A 15,099-nucleotide genomic window follows, 5' to 3' on the forward strand; every position below is an offset into this window, starting at 1 on the left:
CGGAGCGGCCAAGGTGCTCACAAATATGATTTAGATTTAGATTTATTTATTTCATAATATTAAATTACAATATAAATTATTTTACACTAATCTATACGAATTTATATATGAACACGCCTCTATTTTCATAGCGCTAGAGTGCGTGTTCAGATATTTTGAACACCTCGGCCGCTTCGATATATCTGATGGCGACTGTCATTGTAATACACGAGGCTAGCTTTGCTATGTTAGGCCAGATCGATCATAAATTGTCCGCAGTTTTTTTTAGCACGATAACAATCGCTAAAAATGCTATAGTAATGGAAGTCCCATAGCTTTCTGTTGTTCGGACTTGTTCCCACGACATTGTTGATGATACATTTCCTTCCAAGGACAAACATAGTTTAATAGTAATAAATATAGTTTTATTGAAAGCACTTACTGCACGCAGTGGTCGGGGATGTGCGTAGGAATGTGCAGTTGCGTACACAGCTCCATATATACGGAGGCCAGAGCGCATGCCTCTACGCCTGACAGGCACTCTGTTAGGAATGGCGCGGCGTCGATCTATAGACAAAATAATAGGTTACACATTTTATAGGTACCTATAGTTGGTCAATCAGATCTTGTCAGTAGAAAAAGGCGATTGAAAAATGTAGGCCCGAAGGGATATCGTCTCATAGAAAATTTTAATTTCGCGCCTTTTTCTATGACAAGGTTTGCTTGACCATCCATATAAACTTTATTATAAAGTAACAAATTTTATAGGTATATAACGTAATAAATTTTATTAGAGGAAAAATAATACTTCAATGTATGACAAATCAGTAGAGTTTGACTAAGGAAAGTCTGCAGGATTTTGATAGCCCACGCAGGGCAAGTGTTATTTACACGTCGTAATTTCATAGAAGTTTGACGTTTAAAATAACATTTGTACTGCGTGGGCTATCAAAATCTCTGCAGGCATTTCTTGGTCTAACGCTAGTAAGAATCTATTGCAGGTTTTGATCATACATAGACAGATGGAACACAGGAAAAGTGTTGATAGAACGAGAATATAACCCACACCACAGACATTCTCTTAGTCCTAATCATGATTATGGACTAAATAGTAAAAGTCACTAATCTATTAATTTCAAAGGACAGAATAACACCACACAAAAGTGGACTTCTAGCACGATTGTCACATTTGTGACTCACCACATCAAAGCAAGGCTGTAAGAGTGACACAATTATTCTTAAAGAACTTCTCGCAAGCCGTATCATTCTGGGCCTCGTGGTTTCCACTAGCGCGAGGCCGTGGGATAACTCCAGATTCCAACTGTGACCCCAGGCGTTATATAAAGCTGTTGAAAATGGACTGAAAGTTCGATAGTTTTTGGCGGGCACGAGGCCAGTAGAAGGCTTCAGACTTTAGCTATGTCCCAGGTCTTATCTGGAGGGGGACTTAATGTGCAATAGTAACTCACCACAGCGAAGCAAGGATTTAGCGGCGACACATTATTCTTAAAGAAATTCTCGCAAGCCGTATCATTCTTGGCCTCGTAGTGTTTGGCGGGCACGAGACCAGTAGAAGGCTCCAGACTTCAGCTGTGTCCCAGGTCTTATCTGCAGCGCTATGCGGGGGACTTAACGTGCTATAGTAACTCACCACAGCGAAGCAAGGATGCAACGGCGACACCTTATTCTTAAAGAACTTCTCGCAAGCCGTATCGTTCTTGGCCTCGTGGTTTTCGACGGTCACGAGGCCGGTGGAATGCTCCAGACTCGAGCTGTGACTCCAGGTGTTATGTAGATCTGTTGAAAATGGACTGATAGTTCGATAGTAACTCACCACAGCGAAACAAGGATGTAGCGGCGACACCTTATTCTTAAAGAACTTCTCGCAAGCCGTATCGTTCTTGGCCTCGTGGTTTTCGACGGGCACGAGGCCGGTGGAAGGCTCCAGACTCCAGCTGTGTCCCAGGTCGGAGACGCAGGTGGTGAACGTGTTGTTGGAGAGCTGCAGGTCGTCGTATTGCTCGTTGTTGTAGGTGCCGAGGAGGCCGCCGAGGGTTGCGTAGTACCAGCCTGAGAAATACACAGAATTATACTAAACATTTTGAGTCCCATACTAAGCCCCCCTAATAAATAAATTCAGAGATGATCTAAAGTATTTGTATGGTGATTTTTTTCTATACAAAAGCCAGATATCATATAGAGTTTCAAAATTTATTAGGCATCCCATTGACACTTGGCTGGTTTGTACAATAGTACATTATTGCAGAGGCCGGGAAAGGGCAATTCGTGGATGAGCTTCGATTTTGTCGGACGACGCGAAGCGGAGTCCGACAAAGAAGACGAATCCACGAATTGCTATTCCTGCCGAGGCATATATAGTGCTTTTCTCCAAACATGCGAGGAAATAGGTTAAATTATAATTATTTAAGCATCAAATCAAACCTTCACATCCAAAATGTCAAAAACAATTTCCCTCTTTAATTAATTTTTAAAAGTTAAAGGCACAAACTTATTCTGCCATTCAGTACCATTCAATATTCGTTCATTCAATATAATTGTGCAATATAGTTGGTCAAACCAATTTTTCAGTCAGTAAGAACCAGGAAAACTATACCCATCCTTTTCTTTTGGGTGCTAGTACTAGTGTAAGACAAAGATAGTATGATTCTTTATGTCTATGTTTGAAATGAGAAAGTCCTTTGACAAACTATATAAGCTTTATGAACACGGATGAGATTTAAAAAAAATATATAAATAATCTTTGATTTTATTAAGCAGTATTTGCACGATCATACACGTGAAATGATAGCTGATCGGGTCGTGTAGAAGCGGCTCGCGGCAATAATAATTGGCTGTTTGCGTTTTTTATTATTAAAAAGTAAAAAACACTACAGTAATAAGTTATTACTGTAGTGTTTTTTTACTTCCCGTCCGCTAGAACAGGACAGCGATAGTTTGATTTTTTTAAATTAGAGTTTGACATTAACGAAGAACTTCCCGTACTATTTTTGCTACAATAAGGTGAACATTTCCGAGCATAGAAGCAGTGGTGGCCGAGTGGATATGACGCCCGACTTTCAATCCGGAGGTCGCGGGTTCAAATCCCGGCTCGTACCAATGAGTTTTTCGGAACTTATGTACGAAATATCATTTGATATTTACCACTAGCTTTTCGGTGAAGGAAAACATCGTGAGGAAACCTGCATATATTTGCGAAGAAATTCAAAGATGTATGTGAAGTCCCCAATCCGCATTGGGCTAGCGTGGGGACTATAGCCCAAGCCCTCTCGCGCATGAGAGGAGGCCTGTGCTCAGCAGTGGGACGTATATAGGCTGAAATGATGATGATGATGAATGATGAACCGAAACTGCTAATACTCTCGTGTCACCATTACCAACTATGCAAATCCAACTACCCAACAGAAATACCTGTCTAGGCCCCCATACAAGATGATAAACATACATCGAGAAACTAGGTATGGTACGAAAAGTCAGGGATGGTACGGTAAAAGAAATAAGGATGGTACATTATTTAAATTTCAACGATTTTTATCTTGGCTAGGCATTGCCCTATTGTGCATTCATCCTTACCGGTGACCTGCAGTTTGCAGGTATGAAACATGAAGTTGCACTGTATGTCCAACCCGTTCTGCGACTCCACGGTGAGGGTCTCCGAATTGCGGTCAACCACATATTCGTCTATCACGGCCGGTAGGTTGAGAGGCACTGATCGACCGATCGATATTTGCTGAAACAATTCGTTTAGTACAGTTTGACAGAAGGGGATACTATAGTTGCTCAACTGCTTTGCAAAGTCATCTTTGAAAGAGGTCAACACTTTTTTGTTTTACAGTGTCACTTTCTGTTACAAAATGCATTAAAATAACATGTCTCTAAATGTACTTCTAAGCTACAGACAACAATACAGTATTTAATAATAAGATACATTCCTTACCAGCTTACATTTTGTACGTCTGTAGGTAACTATTACATATTTATTCAGATATCATTCTACAGCATTAGCTACAGCTAGGAGCCAAAATATTTAATCTTTCGAAGGGCAGCTACAGTGTGATTTTTTGCCTATATCGATAGCGCAAAATTATAAAAAAAACGGGTTGCACTCCGGGAGTGCCGGCAGAAGTGAAAACTCAGTGACATTGTAACAGTTTTTCGATCAGGTCACGTCTCCGTCTTACGAATCTTACGGTCACGTGACCTGTCGCGAGTTTAACATTTTTTCCCCATCACAATAAGTGTACAGCGCCGCTAAAGAAGTTTTCACTTCAAAAACCTACCAATATATATGGATGTCGTCACACAAGTCTTACCTCCTTGTACAAATCGATGTGTATCAAGTTCTTCTTAGTGAGTATCACGAGATTGTACCGTCCCTGGTCGTTGCTCTCTATGAGGACGGTAAAATTGCCCTGCTTATAATCCTTGGTCAGTAGGAACGTGCCCGGCTCCGATATGGTGAAGACTCGCTTGTCGAACGTCACTAGCGTGCCTTGGCCGGTCATCATCGCCATGCCTGGAAATAAACCCATTATAAGAATGTCTCTAAATAATAAAAAGCGGCCAAGTGCGAGTCGGACTCGCCCATGAAGGGTTCCGTAGCAGCAAGTAACATAATAAAATTGCGGTTTACGATTTATGACGATTAAAAAAAAAACCACTTACTAGATCTCGTTCAAACCAATTTTCGGTGGAAGTTTGCATGGTAATGTATATCATATTTAGTTTTATCATTCTCTTATTTTAGAAGTTACGGGGGGGGGGGACACATTTTACCACTTTGGAAGTGTCTCTCGCGCAAACTATTCAGTTTAGAAAAAAATGATATTAGAAACCTCAATATCATTTTTGAAGACCTATCCATAGATACCTCACACGTATGGGTTTGATGAAAATATTTTTTAGTTTCAGTTCTAAGTATGGGGGACTCCCAAAATTTATTGTTTTTTTTTTCTATTTTTGTGTGAAAATCTTAATGCGGTTCACAGAATAAATCTACTTACCAAGTTTCATCAGTATAGTTCTTATAGTTTCGGAAAAAAGTGGCTGTGACATACGGACGGACAGACAGACAGACAGACATGACGAATCTATAAGGGTTCCGTTTTTTGCCATTTGGCTACGGAACCCTAAAAACTAATAAAAAGTAAGTGGCATGTTTGTGGTAACAAAATAAAACGTGTTCCGAAATATTTTGTTGATGCTTCACACTACTTGTAAGGAATATAATCCCACTCGTCGTCGTCTTAAAGCGGTGAAAAAAATCTAAACATATCCATGACATAAAAAAAACACTTTGACGTTGAGTGTCGCATTTGGTGATATACCAGGATAGCATTTAAACTAGGGGTTATTCTTACCTGCAAACGGCGGCATGACGTTGTTAATATCCATATACGGTCGTATCTCATAGTAATATGACCAGATGCTCTTATTCGTTGTCAGCCACTCGTCCATAAAGTCCCTCACAGCACGATATTCAGGTATTTCGGTGAAGTCGGGGCTACGGTTGAAGGCGTGCCAGGACATGGGCAGTTTCTGCTCTAGGAGGATCTCGCCTTTGCGGGGGTCGAAGATGAAGTTGGTCTTTGGTGTGCGGTGGCTGAAAGTTGATAGAAACTTGTACGTAAGCGTCTTCACTTTGGCACTGCACCCGGTTGTGAACCAGTGTGAACCGCCTATTGGTGTTTTTACTTAGAGTGTTTAGATGGTACCTTTAGGCCTAAACTTTAGACCTAAAGGTACCATCTACCACACTGTTATCTGTCTATTGGTAAACCTTATTACAAAAGGCATAAGGTCCACCAATGGACCGTTAAGAATATTGCTGTTTGTACGCATGCGAAGCTGTCAGGCAATCAGGCGCATTCGCACGGCTGTTACGTCTGTTACCTACTACTATTACTATGATCACTGCACCTTATAAAACGAAGTCCCGTGCCGCGTCTGTCTGTCAGTATGTCTGTATGTTCGCGATAAACTCAAAAACTACTGACGGGTTTTCATGCGGTTTTCACATATCAATAGAATGATTCATGAGGAAGGTTTTGGTGTATTATTTGTTAAGTAATAAAACTCTAAAAATCGAAACAAAGGAAACGTAATTCTCTATAAGTTATACCGGGTGTGGCCTGTAATATGAGCAAAAAATTAAACTGTAGGCTGTACTCCTCATACTGACCAACTTTTGTTCAGCAACTTTTAAAAATAACTTGTGGTTTGATATTTAATACACTTTAAAGTTTATTCTAAGACGCAATGTATTGCGAATTTTGTTATGTTTAAGACGTGACAAGCAACGTCAATCACAATGATATGGCGTGGCAATGGCGTCCATTGAAGATAATATTTATTTTGTATGAAAAATATAGTCTAAATACTTCATAATTTTTAAAAGTTGTCACCGTTTGAGGAGTACAATCTATGTTTTAATTATTTGCTCGTGGTACAGGCCACACCCGGTATTATATTAAATAACTTACAGTTCCTCGTACTGCAGTGCGGTCTTGGCCATGTCGGTAACTTTATCGTAAATGATGTCGAATATTTTATCGCACGCCTCGCCGATCATGAAGTAGTCGTACCACCATTTCAGGCGTTCGTAGGCTTCCTTGTACTGTCAAACAGAAAAAAACATAATACTCGTATTTAACTATTTATACACCGTGTTTTTATTGAATTCCGTTAACTTCGGGGTATGGTTAAGTACGTTTAAGAGAACTAAATGCCAAAGTTAATTAAAAAAAAATATTTTTTTACTTCTTTTTACAAAACAAATGGTATAAAAAGTAATTAAATGCAGCATATAGCGTTGTTGTAACACGGACATTACATATTTAACTCAACCAAACAATTGAAATCTGTGACATATCAATATTATTTCGAACATCGATCGACCGAGATTGTACTTAACTTTAGTAGCAAATGTATGAACTCATTCTAAACACTAATCAATATGTAAACCGGGCCTAAGGCAAGTGTACACGCTTGTAGAGGCCTTATAAGAAAAAAATAAAATATTGATTATCTCCGAAATGGAGTTAATTAGAATATCGGTGTCTTTGAGAAAGTTACTTGATTTAAGCTCAGGAATGCACCCTTGCAATTAACGGAAATAAAATAAAAAACACGGTGTATACGCTATACATATATATACATATACAATTAGGATAACCCACGTAATAAAATTCAAGTGATTGTATATAGTCTCTTCATATGTTCCATATGAGTCTAGCATGTCATAGGCCGAAAAATTACTGCAACTATTCTTCAAACTAGGGATTTTTAATGCCCTACTCTCCCCTTTTCTTCTTAATCCTTCCCTCATTTGAGAATTTATCAAGTAAACAAAAAATAGCTATTACCTTTTCCCTAACATAAACGACCTGCTGAGTCTTCAAGAAGTTCTCCCAGCCATTTTTGAACTCGGCGTACAACTGAACGAATTCCTCTTTGAAGGGAATGTACTTCTCGATCTTGCCCCAGATCACGTTCCAGAACTTGCTGCTGTACTTCTTGATGTTCGTCAGGAGGTCGTTGGTCGTTAGATCCTTGTAGATCCTGTAAGAAACGCAAATAAATGTAATAAGTAATATATAAATACGAGTATTATAAGACAATTTTACACATATCGACCTAGTCTCACAGTACGTTCACACACACAGTACCTCTACTTCCTGTGTTATTTGTATTGTTTTCTGTAATGAGGTGTGCAATAAAGAGTATTTTTATTGTATTGTATTGTACGCTGAATACGGCTTGTGTTGTGGATACTACGATATATTATACAAATATATAAATATAGATATATAAAACCTCCTCCACAAAATTCTCGTCTCGTCTACAAAATCTAAGTAGACCTTTTTTGTCGGTCGGCGAGGTCTACAGCTCACAGAGCCACTATAATAGTTGTATATGTGTATTTGAGCATACTTACTTGTCCATTTCCTGTCCAAACGTCGACACATAGTTAAAGTAATGATTGTCCGTTAACTCCTGCTGCCGCTTGTAGAAGAAATCCATGATGCCCCTCCACACCGTGAACACGAACGATTCAGTATAATGCAGGACTTTAAAGAAGAGCGGCTCCATGGACTTCAGCAGCTGGTGCCAGTACTTCGCTAGTCTACTCGTCGCATTCACATATGTACTCTCCCAATACTCCAACAACTTCATATGTAAGTCCCTTACAAAGGTATCATATTGCATTATCATCGATTCAAGCCTTGATGACACTAAATCCATGAAATCGGCGTCTAAAAACTTGTTAGCGGAGTCTAAGAAATTCGAATACGCCATTTTAATCGTGTCCACGACGTATGTTAAGCTCTGTTTTAAAGATTGACTGGTGTTTCCCATCATTCCCCACATGTCATTCACGATTCCCGGGAGACTCTCTAAATGGTTTCTAATCGCCATTTCGTCTAACACGTAATAGGTAAACTCGACGACATCTTTTACGTAAAAGTCGTTCGCGTTATACGACTCATTCAAGTACTGTTCAAACGTATCTAAATCATCTTTAATTACGTGCAAGTCGTTCAAATCGTCGAGGAAATCTCGTATTCTTGGTTTAGCGTCGTTCCAAATATTTCTTAAAGCCAAATGCGATTCCATAGGCGCCTCTTTAAGCACTACCAGCGTCTCATTAATCTGACTGTACATGTATTTGAGACCGTACACAGCAGATTGCTTGATCTCGCTGAAGATGGTGGGTCGCCAGATGATGGAGCTGGTGAGGAGTCGCGAGTGGTTGAGGCGGATGTAGGATGCGAGATCTACTGTGGTGACGTCGTCGAAATTTCGCCACGCGTTCATCTTGGCTGAACGTGTGTCGACGATCATGCCCACCACGTGGTACGATATGTCTGAAAATAAACATAAAAATCCATTTTAACTAGAAATGCGCGGATATGATGGCCGTTCTTGTCTAGGTGAGAGCGTGATAAAACGGTATCCGTCACTTTCATTCGCGCTCTGTCAAAAAGTGACAGTTGTTTTGTCACGTGGATAAAGCCATCCATAATAGGCCTGCAGAGCCTGCTGGACTATGTTGGACTAAACATTTTATGCTTTTCATCAGCAGTTCTACTTTCAGAGACATGAGTCACTATACGAAGCGGTATGCAATGAAAAACACGAATCCTAACTTTTCATGGGAACAATTTGTATCAGAATCGTAATGATAATGTCTAAATCAAAGAGGAAATAAGTCAAACTAGCGACGGGACTTACCATCGGTACTGTTGTAGTGTCCAATCAAGCTCAGGTCCTTCATGGAGAGTGTGGCCAGCCCAGTGTCGTTGCCTGTTGGCTTGTTGACGCGCGCGAAGATGCGATAGTCAGGGTACGTGAGGTCCCATTTGCCGTTCACTTTGTAATAGTACGTTTCGTTCGCGCGCTGAAAATAAAATTCATTTTATTTTCAGCCCAGTTTCAACTATGGTATGGTAGGGCTAAGTGATTGATTATAGCTATTTATGATTTCAATGGATGATGGATGTGTGGACCCGGGTATGTCCTTAAACTACGTCCAAAACCACCGGTGGACGGGCAGCAGCGTCCCTCAAATTCGGTGTACTCGACTGCGATCGCCAACCCGCCTGCCAAGCGTGGTGATTATGGCATTCATCATTCATGGATTGCAGTACAACCCAAAGAAAAGTCAGGTGCTAATGTTCAAGGCTGGTAGTTACACGCCAAGCTCTGTACCCCCGGTTGTACTGCATGGAACCACACTGTCTGTTGTGGATAAAGTGAAATATCTAGGGCATATGATAGATAACGCAAGACCTTAATGATGACCTAGATATAAAGCGGGAGCGCAGGGCATTGGCTGTAAGGTCTAACATGCTCGCCCGCAGGTTTGCTCGATGCTCAAGAGAGGTAAAAATGGTGCTTTTTAAAGCTTTCAATCAATCATTTTACTCGAGCAGCCTGTGGGTGAAGTATACGAAAAAAGCCTTAAATGCCCTGCGCGTGCAATATAATAATGCACTCAGAATGTTGTTGGGGCTGCCCACATGGTGTAGCGCATCGCGCATGTTCGCCGAGGCCCATACAGACGATTTCCATGCGGTTATGCGAAAGAGAATCGTCTCGATGATGGGTCGGCTTAGGAGCAGTACCAACAGCATTCTGGATGTCATTGCAGAAAGGCCTGAGAATCCTATACTGGCGCATTGGATTCGCCAAGTTATAGGCTTTCTTAAATTTAGAAAATAGATTAGGTTATAGTTATTAGGTCATATACTAGGTGTAAAAATTAACATTAGTTCCTAAGTTATACTAACAAATATGGATGCAAATCTGAAACAAATATTTTCAATTCAATTCAATTTCAATTCAATTCACCCCCCATCCGGCACGTATGGAGGTCCAAGGGGGAGGCCTATGTTCAGCAGTGGACGTCTTATGGCTGAGATGATGATGATGATTTCAAAAGGTTGACTTAGGTTATGCCTGATCCATACTCTGAAAGATGAATTATGTAGGACATACTAATAGAACCCCAAAATCGAGAAAGAATAATTCGTTATTTCTTGGTCCGATGTGCATCGGTATGCACACTCTTTCACTAAGCAGAATGTGAGATGCAAATACACATTGGACAAAGAAATTGGACAGGTGAAATACCACACTAAGCGCCATTTGCACCATCCCACTAACGGGGTTAACCTAACCGGTTAACTTAGTGTCAAATTGTAGTGGTAACCATGGTAACTCGAGGCTTAACCCGTTAACCCCGGGTTGGTGAATGGTGCAATTTGCCATAAGAAATTGTTTCTGTCAGCCAATTAAGTTTCATGGAAACTTACGCGAAATGGAATACTAAAGAATAGGTATGAGCGTAGTGATTAAAATCAGACCGATGTAAATTAAATACAATAAGCAGCAAGTAAACATTTAATATGGGTCTTGATGCCTGTTTTAAATTTTAAATAAAAAATAATAAAAATAAAATAAACATACCTCCCACTGCACCGAGCTCTTATTCATATCCACCAAAAACTTCGTACTCCTCAGCTTCTCATAGAACAACGTCTTCTGGAACTTGTAGTAACTATTCAAATAGTACCACCGACTATGTATATTTATGTCCGACTTCATATCCAAGTCCAAGTTGGTCGATGGGTGTGTGCACTTGAGCGCGAACTTGTAGTCTCTGATTGGTCCGTTGGAGTTGTCGGTGAGGACTGAGCGGAGGCGGAGGTACTCGTTGTCGTAGTCGGAGTATTGGAGCTCGACGGAGAGGTTGGACATCACGGAGGGTGTGGTGATGTAGGTGCCTTTTAGGGTCACGTCCTGAAATGAGGAGGTAATTTTTTTTATCTACGTCGGTGGCAAACAAGAATACGGCCCACCATGAATCCACATGGTTAAATTTTCATAAGTACTAGAGTTTTTAGTGCGTCTAATAAAGAAAGGATGGGTACTTGACTCGACCACCTGGACGCCGTCCTGTTGGTAATCCTAAATATCGTGCAGAGTGGAGGCAGATTTCCGTGAGCTCGGCGTCGGCGAAAGCTGGCGTGATACCGCACGTGTTGGAGGCCAAAACTCATTTTGGATTATCGCGCCAGCCAAGTATTTAAGTAGGAAGTATTAGAGTTTTTGCAGATTGGCATATAATCAAAATGTTTTAATTAAGTATTATGTATATTTTATAATTTAGAATTTGATAAAAAAACACTACTTGTGTCAAGTTCAAACTCGAATTCGAGATGAACAAATTCGACATTTTTATTTCACGTAATTAACCCAAAATTAATTTATTATGTTGTTACCTCTACTGTCTTTGTTTATGTTATTGTTCATTTATTGTAAACTACGTGTATGTGAGGTGTGCAATAAAGAGTATTGTATTGTATTGTATTGTAACCCACTAACCTTCCTAAACGACGGGTGGGCGAGAGCCAAGTCTACAGCATCCACATTTCCTTCTTCAGCCGGAGGATTCTCCCACTTGCCCCTCAGTTCCGCTGTCTTATTCTCATCTCGGACATTCCAGTTGAGAACAGCTTTGCCATCAAAGTGTCCTACAGCCGGTATAACCCAACGATAATTTATTCAACATAATAAAGCACTAACCTTCCTAAACGACGGGTGAGCGAGAGCCAAGTCTACAGCATGCACATTTCCCTCTTCAGCCGGCGGATTCTCCCACTTGCCCCTCAGTTCCGCTGTCTTATTCTCATCTCGGACATTCCAGTTGAGAACAGCTTTGCCATCAAAGTGTCCTACAGCCGGTATAACCCAACGATAATTTATTCAACATAATAAAGCACTAACCTTCCTAAACGACGGGTGAGCGAGAGCCAAGTCTACAGCATGCACATTTCCCTCTTCAGCCGGCGGATTCTCCCACTTGCCCCTCAGTTCCGCTGTTTTATTCTCGTCTCGGACATTCCAGTTGAGAACAGCTTTGCCGTCGAGTAGTGTGTCTTGTAGGCGATATATGCCGACAAGATTGAAGGTACGGAGCGGGTACCAGACGTTCATTATTAGCTGTTGCGATTCGGTCTCCGCCTGAGAAGGATATAAGCGTTTTACAAGATTAGTTTAATTTGACTCTGAAGTAGAAACAATGATATTTGAGCACCTACAAGCCTTTAATCTAGTAGCTGTAATTCATCCTGAACATTTGTCTCTTAACTACAAGGTCTAATTTCACATGGCGATTCTGCCAAGGCACTCAAGAGTAGAAAGAAAAATAAGGTAAGAAGTTTCTATTAAAAAAGCCCATTTAATATTGCTACCCTGTTTAATCTCCTTATACTATGTATATAATTAATCGCTTCATACTCATTTTCAAAGGTCAAAGTCCTGTTGCTTTGTACCTCAGTAAGCTTCAGCTTCTTGCCTTGTACGTCAAAACGAATAAAGCGTCATTGAGCACAAATAAAGCGTCAGATACCCTGAACTCTCATTTTCACTCGACTTCAAAACCATACCTTACATGGCGACCCCGCCAGAAATGGGAGACAAAGCCTTGAAGCCAGAAGACATTTGAATTATCCCATGGGATCTAAATTTTCTTAGGGTCTTTTATGATGCGTTTTCTGTTAGTGCGGCCCCGCCATGAGAAAATAAACTCACCGAAGTCATATTACTGACATAGTTAATCATACATGAAGGTCATAATTAATCCAAGTATCAGCCGCCCATTTGATCTTGCTGCCCTGTTTAAGCTCCATGTCAATAGCTAATTCATACTCGTTCTTGAAGGTTTAAGTCCTGTTGCCATGTATCGTGGTCAACTTAAGGTTCTTTCCCACCTTATTTATCCCTAACACTCGTTTTCACTGAATTCCGAAATCTTGTCTTACATGGCGACCCCGCCAAAATCACCTTAAGGGCGCGTGTACACGGTGCTGTCTCCGCACGGACACCGCACTGCCGCCGCACGGGCTCGGCGCTGTCGGCGCGGAGGCGGCACCGTGTACAGGCGCCCTAAAGCCATAAGATAATTCTCAAAGATAAACTCACCGAGGTCATATTAGTCACGTGCAAATCGTAATTAATCCAAGTGTCAGCCGCCCATTTGATCTTGCTGCCCTGTTTAAGCTCCTTATCGATAGCTTCATACTCGTTCTCGAAGGTCAAAGTCCTGTTGCCATGTATCGCGGTCAGCTTGAGTTTCTTGCCGGCTTCGTATGTAAACACGTCCATCACACCGGTCACGTTGAAGCGCGTGGCGTTTTGAAGGTGGAAGACGGTCGCTTGTTTAACATCCTGTAATTTAAAGACTTAGGTAGTGTATTTTTATAGTTTTTTTATGATAAACAGAGACATACAGGTCTGTCTCATTCCATAATATGGATCAGCTAACACTAGAGTCACGCTTTGCAGACATAGAAACACTGACAAGACAACTTGGTAGATTTTTGTAACCGTATAAAGGTTATCAGAATTGAGAACAACTTCGTCAGTCGCGACCGGCATACAATGATTGGCACTGAAAAGCAACAGACGCGGGCACCTATTTTAGTTAAACTGTAGAACCACCAACTACTTAAAATAAGGTTAAAGGTGAATTGGTGTTGTGCCGAAAAAAACTAGTACTTTTACCCGATCATAACCGGCTTAAATACTCACAGTGTTACTAGTCTCATCTTACTCGTGTATATATCGTCGAGTGACAAGCAAAAGTCACTAAGTACTATCAAAAAATTAAAGTAACAATGCACTTTATTACACTTGTAACACGGTTTATAGTCCAATAATTTCAATGGTGTTAGTTAGTGACTTTTGCTTGTCACCCGACGATATTTGACGCCTATTGGCATGCGGTCATTAACCATCTCGATGTCTGTGGTGGCCAAATTTAAGTCTTTAGAGCTCTTGCTTAGTATCTGCCTGAAGGATACTTGGACGATAGTTCATTGATTCCAATAAAATTGTCAGTTTTGATACTCACAGTGTTACCAGTGTCATCATACTCGTGTATATACTTGACGCCGACCGGCATGCGGTCATTAACCACCTCGATGTCTGTGGTGGCCAAATCTAGGTCTCTTGAGCTCTTGCTTAGTATCTGCCTGAAGGATGCCTGGACGAAACGTTCGAGGTCGAAGTCTACAGTCGCGTTGCCGGTGCTTTCTTTTTCACCTGTGTAAATTAGACAATTTGCATTATAACCTACGAATACTACTACTGCTAGTGCTATAGAGTAGGTACGTGCACTGTACAAATTAGTGCATAATTGTTTTGCATCGTATTTTCTCGGAGACGTTCGTATTTGTCATGCTACTTCTGTCAACCTCACTTATACTACTTAGGGCCACTTGCACCATTTCACTAACCCGGGATTAACCGGTTAAAAATGGAGTTCCCATGATTACCAGTACAATTTGGCACACGGTTAGCGGTTTAACCGTTTAACCCCGGGTTAGTGGGATGGTGCAAGTGGCCCTTACAGTAGTTACTGTATGTACTGAGACTGACTGAAATAACATAACACGTTCGTGTGATTCCGTGAAAAATCCATGGCAAACAATTATGCATTACTTACATCTATACGCTCCTTGAAACTTTTAACTTGACATCGAAACTTTGCGCCAATAAAAAGGAGGCCCATTCGCTTATGTGTGCGTTAACCGT

At 40.8% G+C, this 15,099-nt stretch overlaps 1 protein-coding gene across 1 annotated transcript in view; it reads right to left on the reverse strand.

Moving 5' to 3' along the window:
• LOC134679271 (uncharacterized) overlaps positions 1-15,099 on the reverse strand; it is an 87,271-nt gene that overhangs the window by 19,566 nt on the left and 52,606 nt on the right. The window contains exons 51-63 of the mRNA XM_063538169.1: positions 14,417-14,607; positions 13,486-13,731; positions 12,289-12,525; positions 10,969-11,301; positions 9,232-9,397; positions 7,934-8,864; positions 7,362-7,557; positions 6,480-6,613; positions 5,358-5,599; positions 4,311-4,513; positions 3,571-3,727; positions 1,814-2,049; positions 422-546 (exon numbers count right to left, since the gene is read on the reverse strand). Coding sequence (XP_063394239.1) covers positions 422-546; positions 1,814-2,049; positions 3,571-3,727; positions 4,311-4,513; positions 5,358-5,599; positions 6,480-6,613; positions 7,362-7,557; positions 7,934-8,864; positions 9,232-9,397; positions 10,969-11,301; positions 12,289-12,525; positions 13,486-13,731; positions 14,417-14,607 — 3,397 coding nt within the window. The remainder of the gene's footprint in view (positions 1-421; positions 547-1,813; positions 2,050-3,570; positions 3,728-4,310; positions 4,514-5,357; positions 5,600-6,479; positions 6,614-7,361; positions 7,558-7,933; positions 8,865-9,231; positions 9,398-10,968; positions 11,302-12,288; positions 12,526-13,485; positions 13,732-14,416; positions 14,608-15,099) is intronic.

The sequence above is a fragment of the Cydia fagiglandana genome, chromosome 2, assembly GCF_963556715.1.
Source record: "Cydia fagiglandana chromosome 2, ilCydFagi1.1, whole genome shotgun sequence".
NCBI classification, from domain to species: domain Eukaryota; kingdom Metazoa; phylum Arthropoda; class Insecta; order Lepidoptera; family Tortricidae; genus Cydia; species Cydia fagiglandana.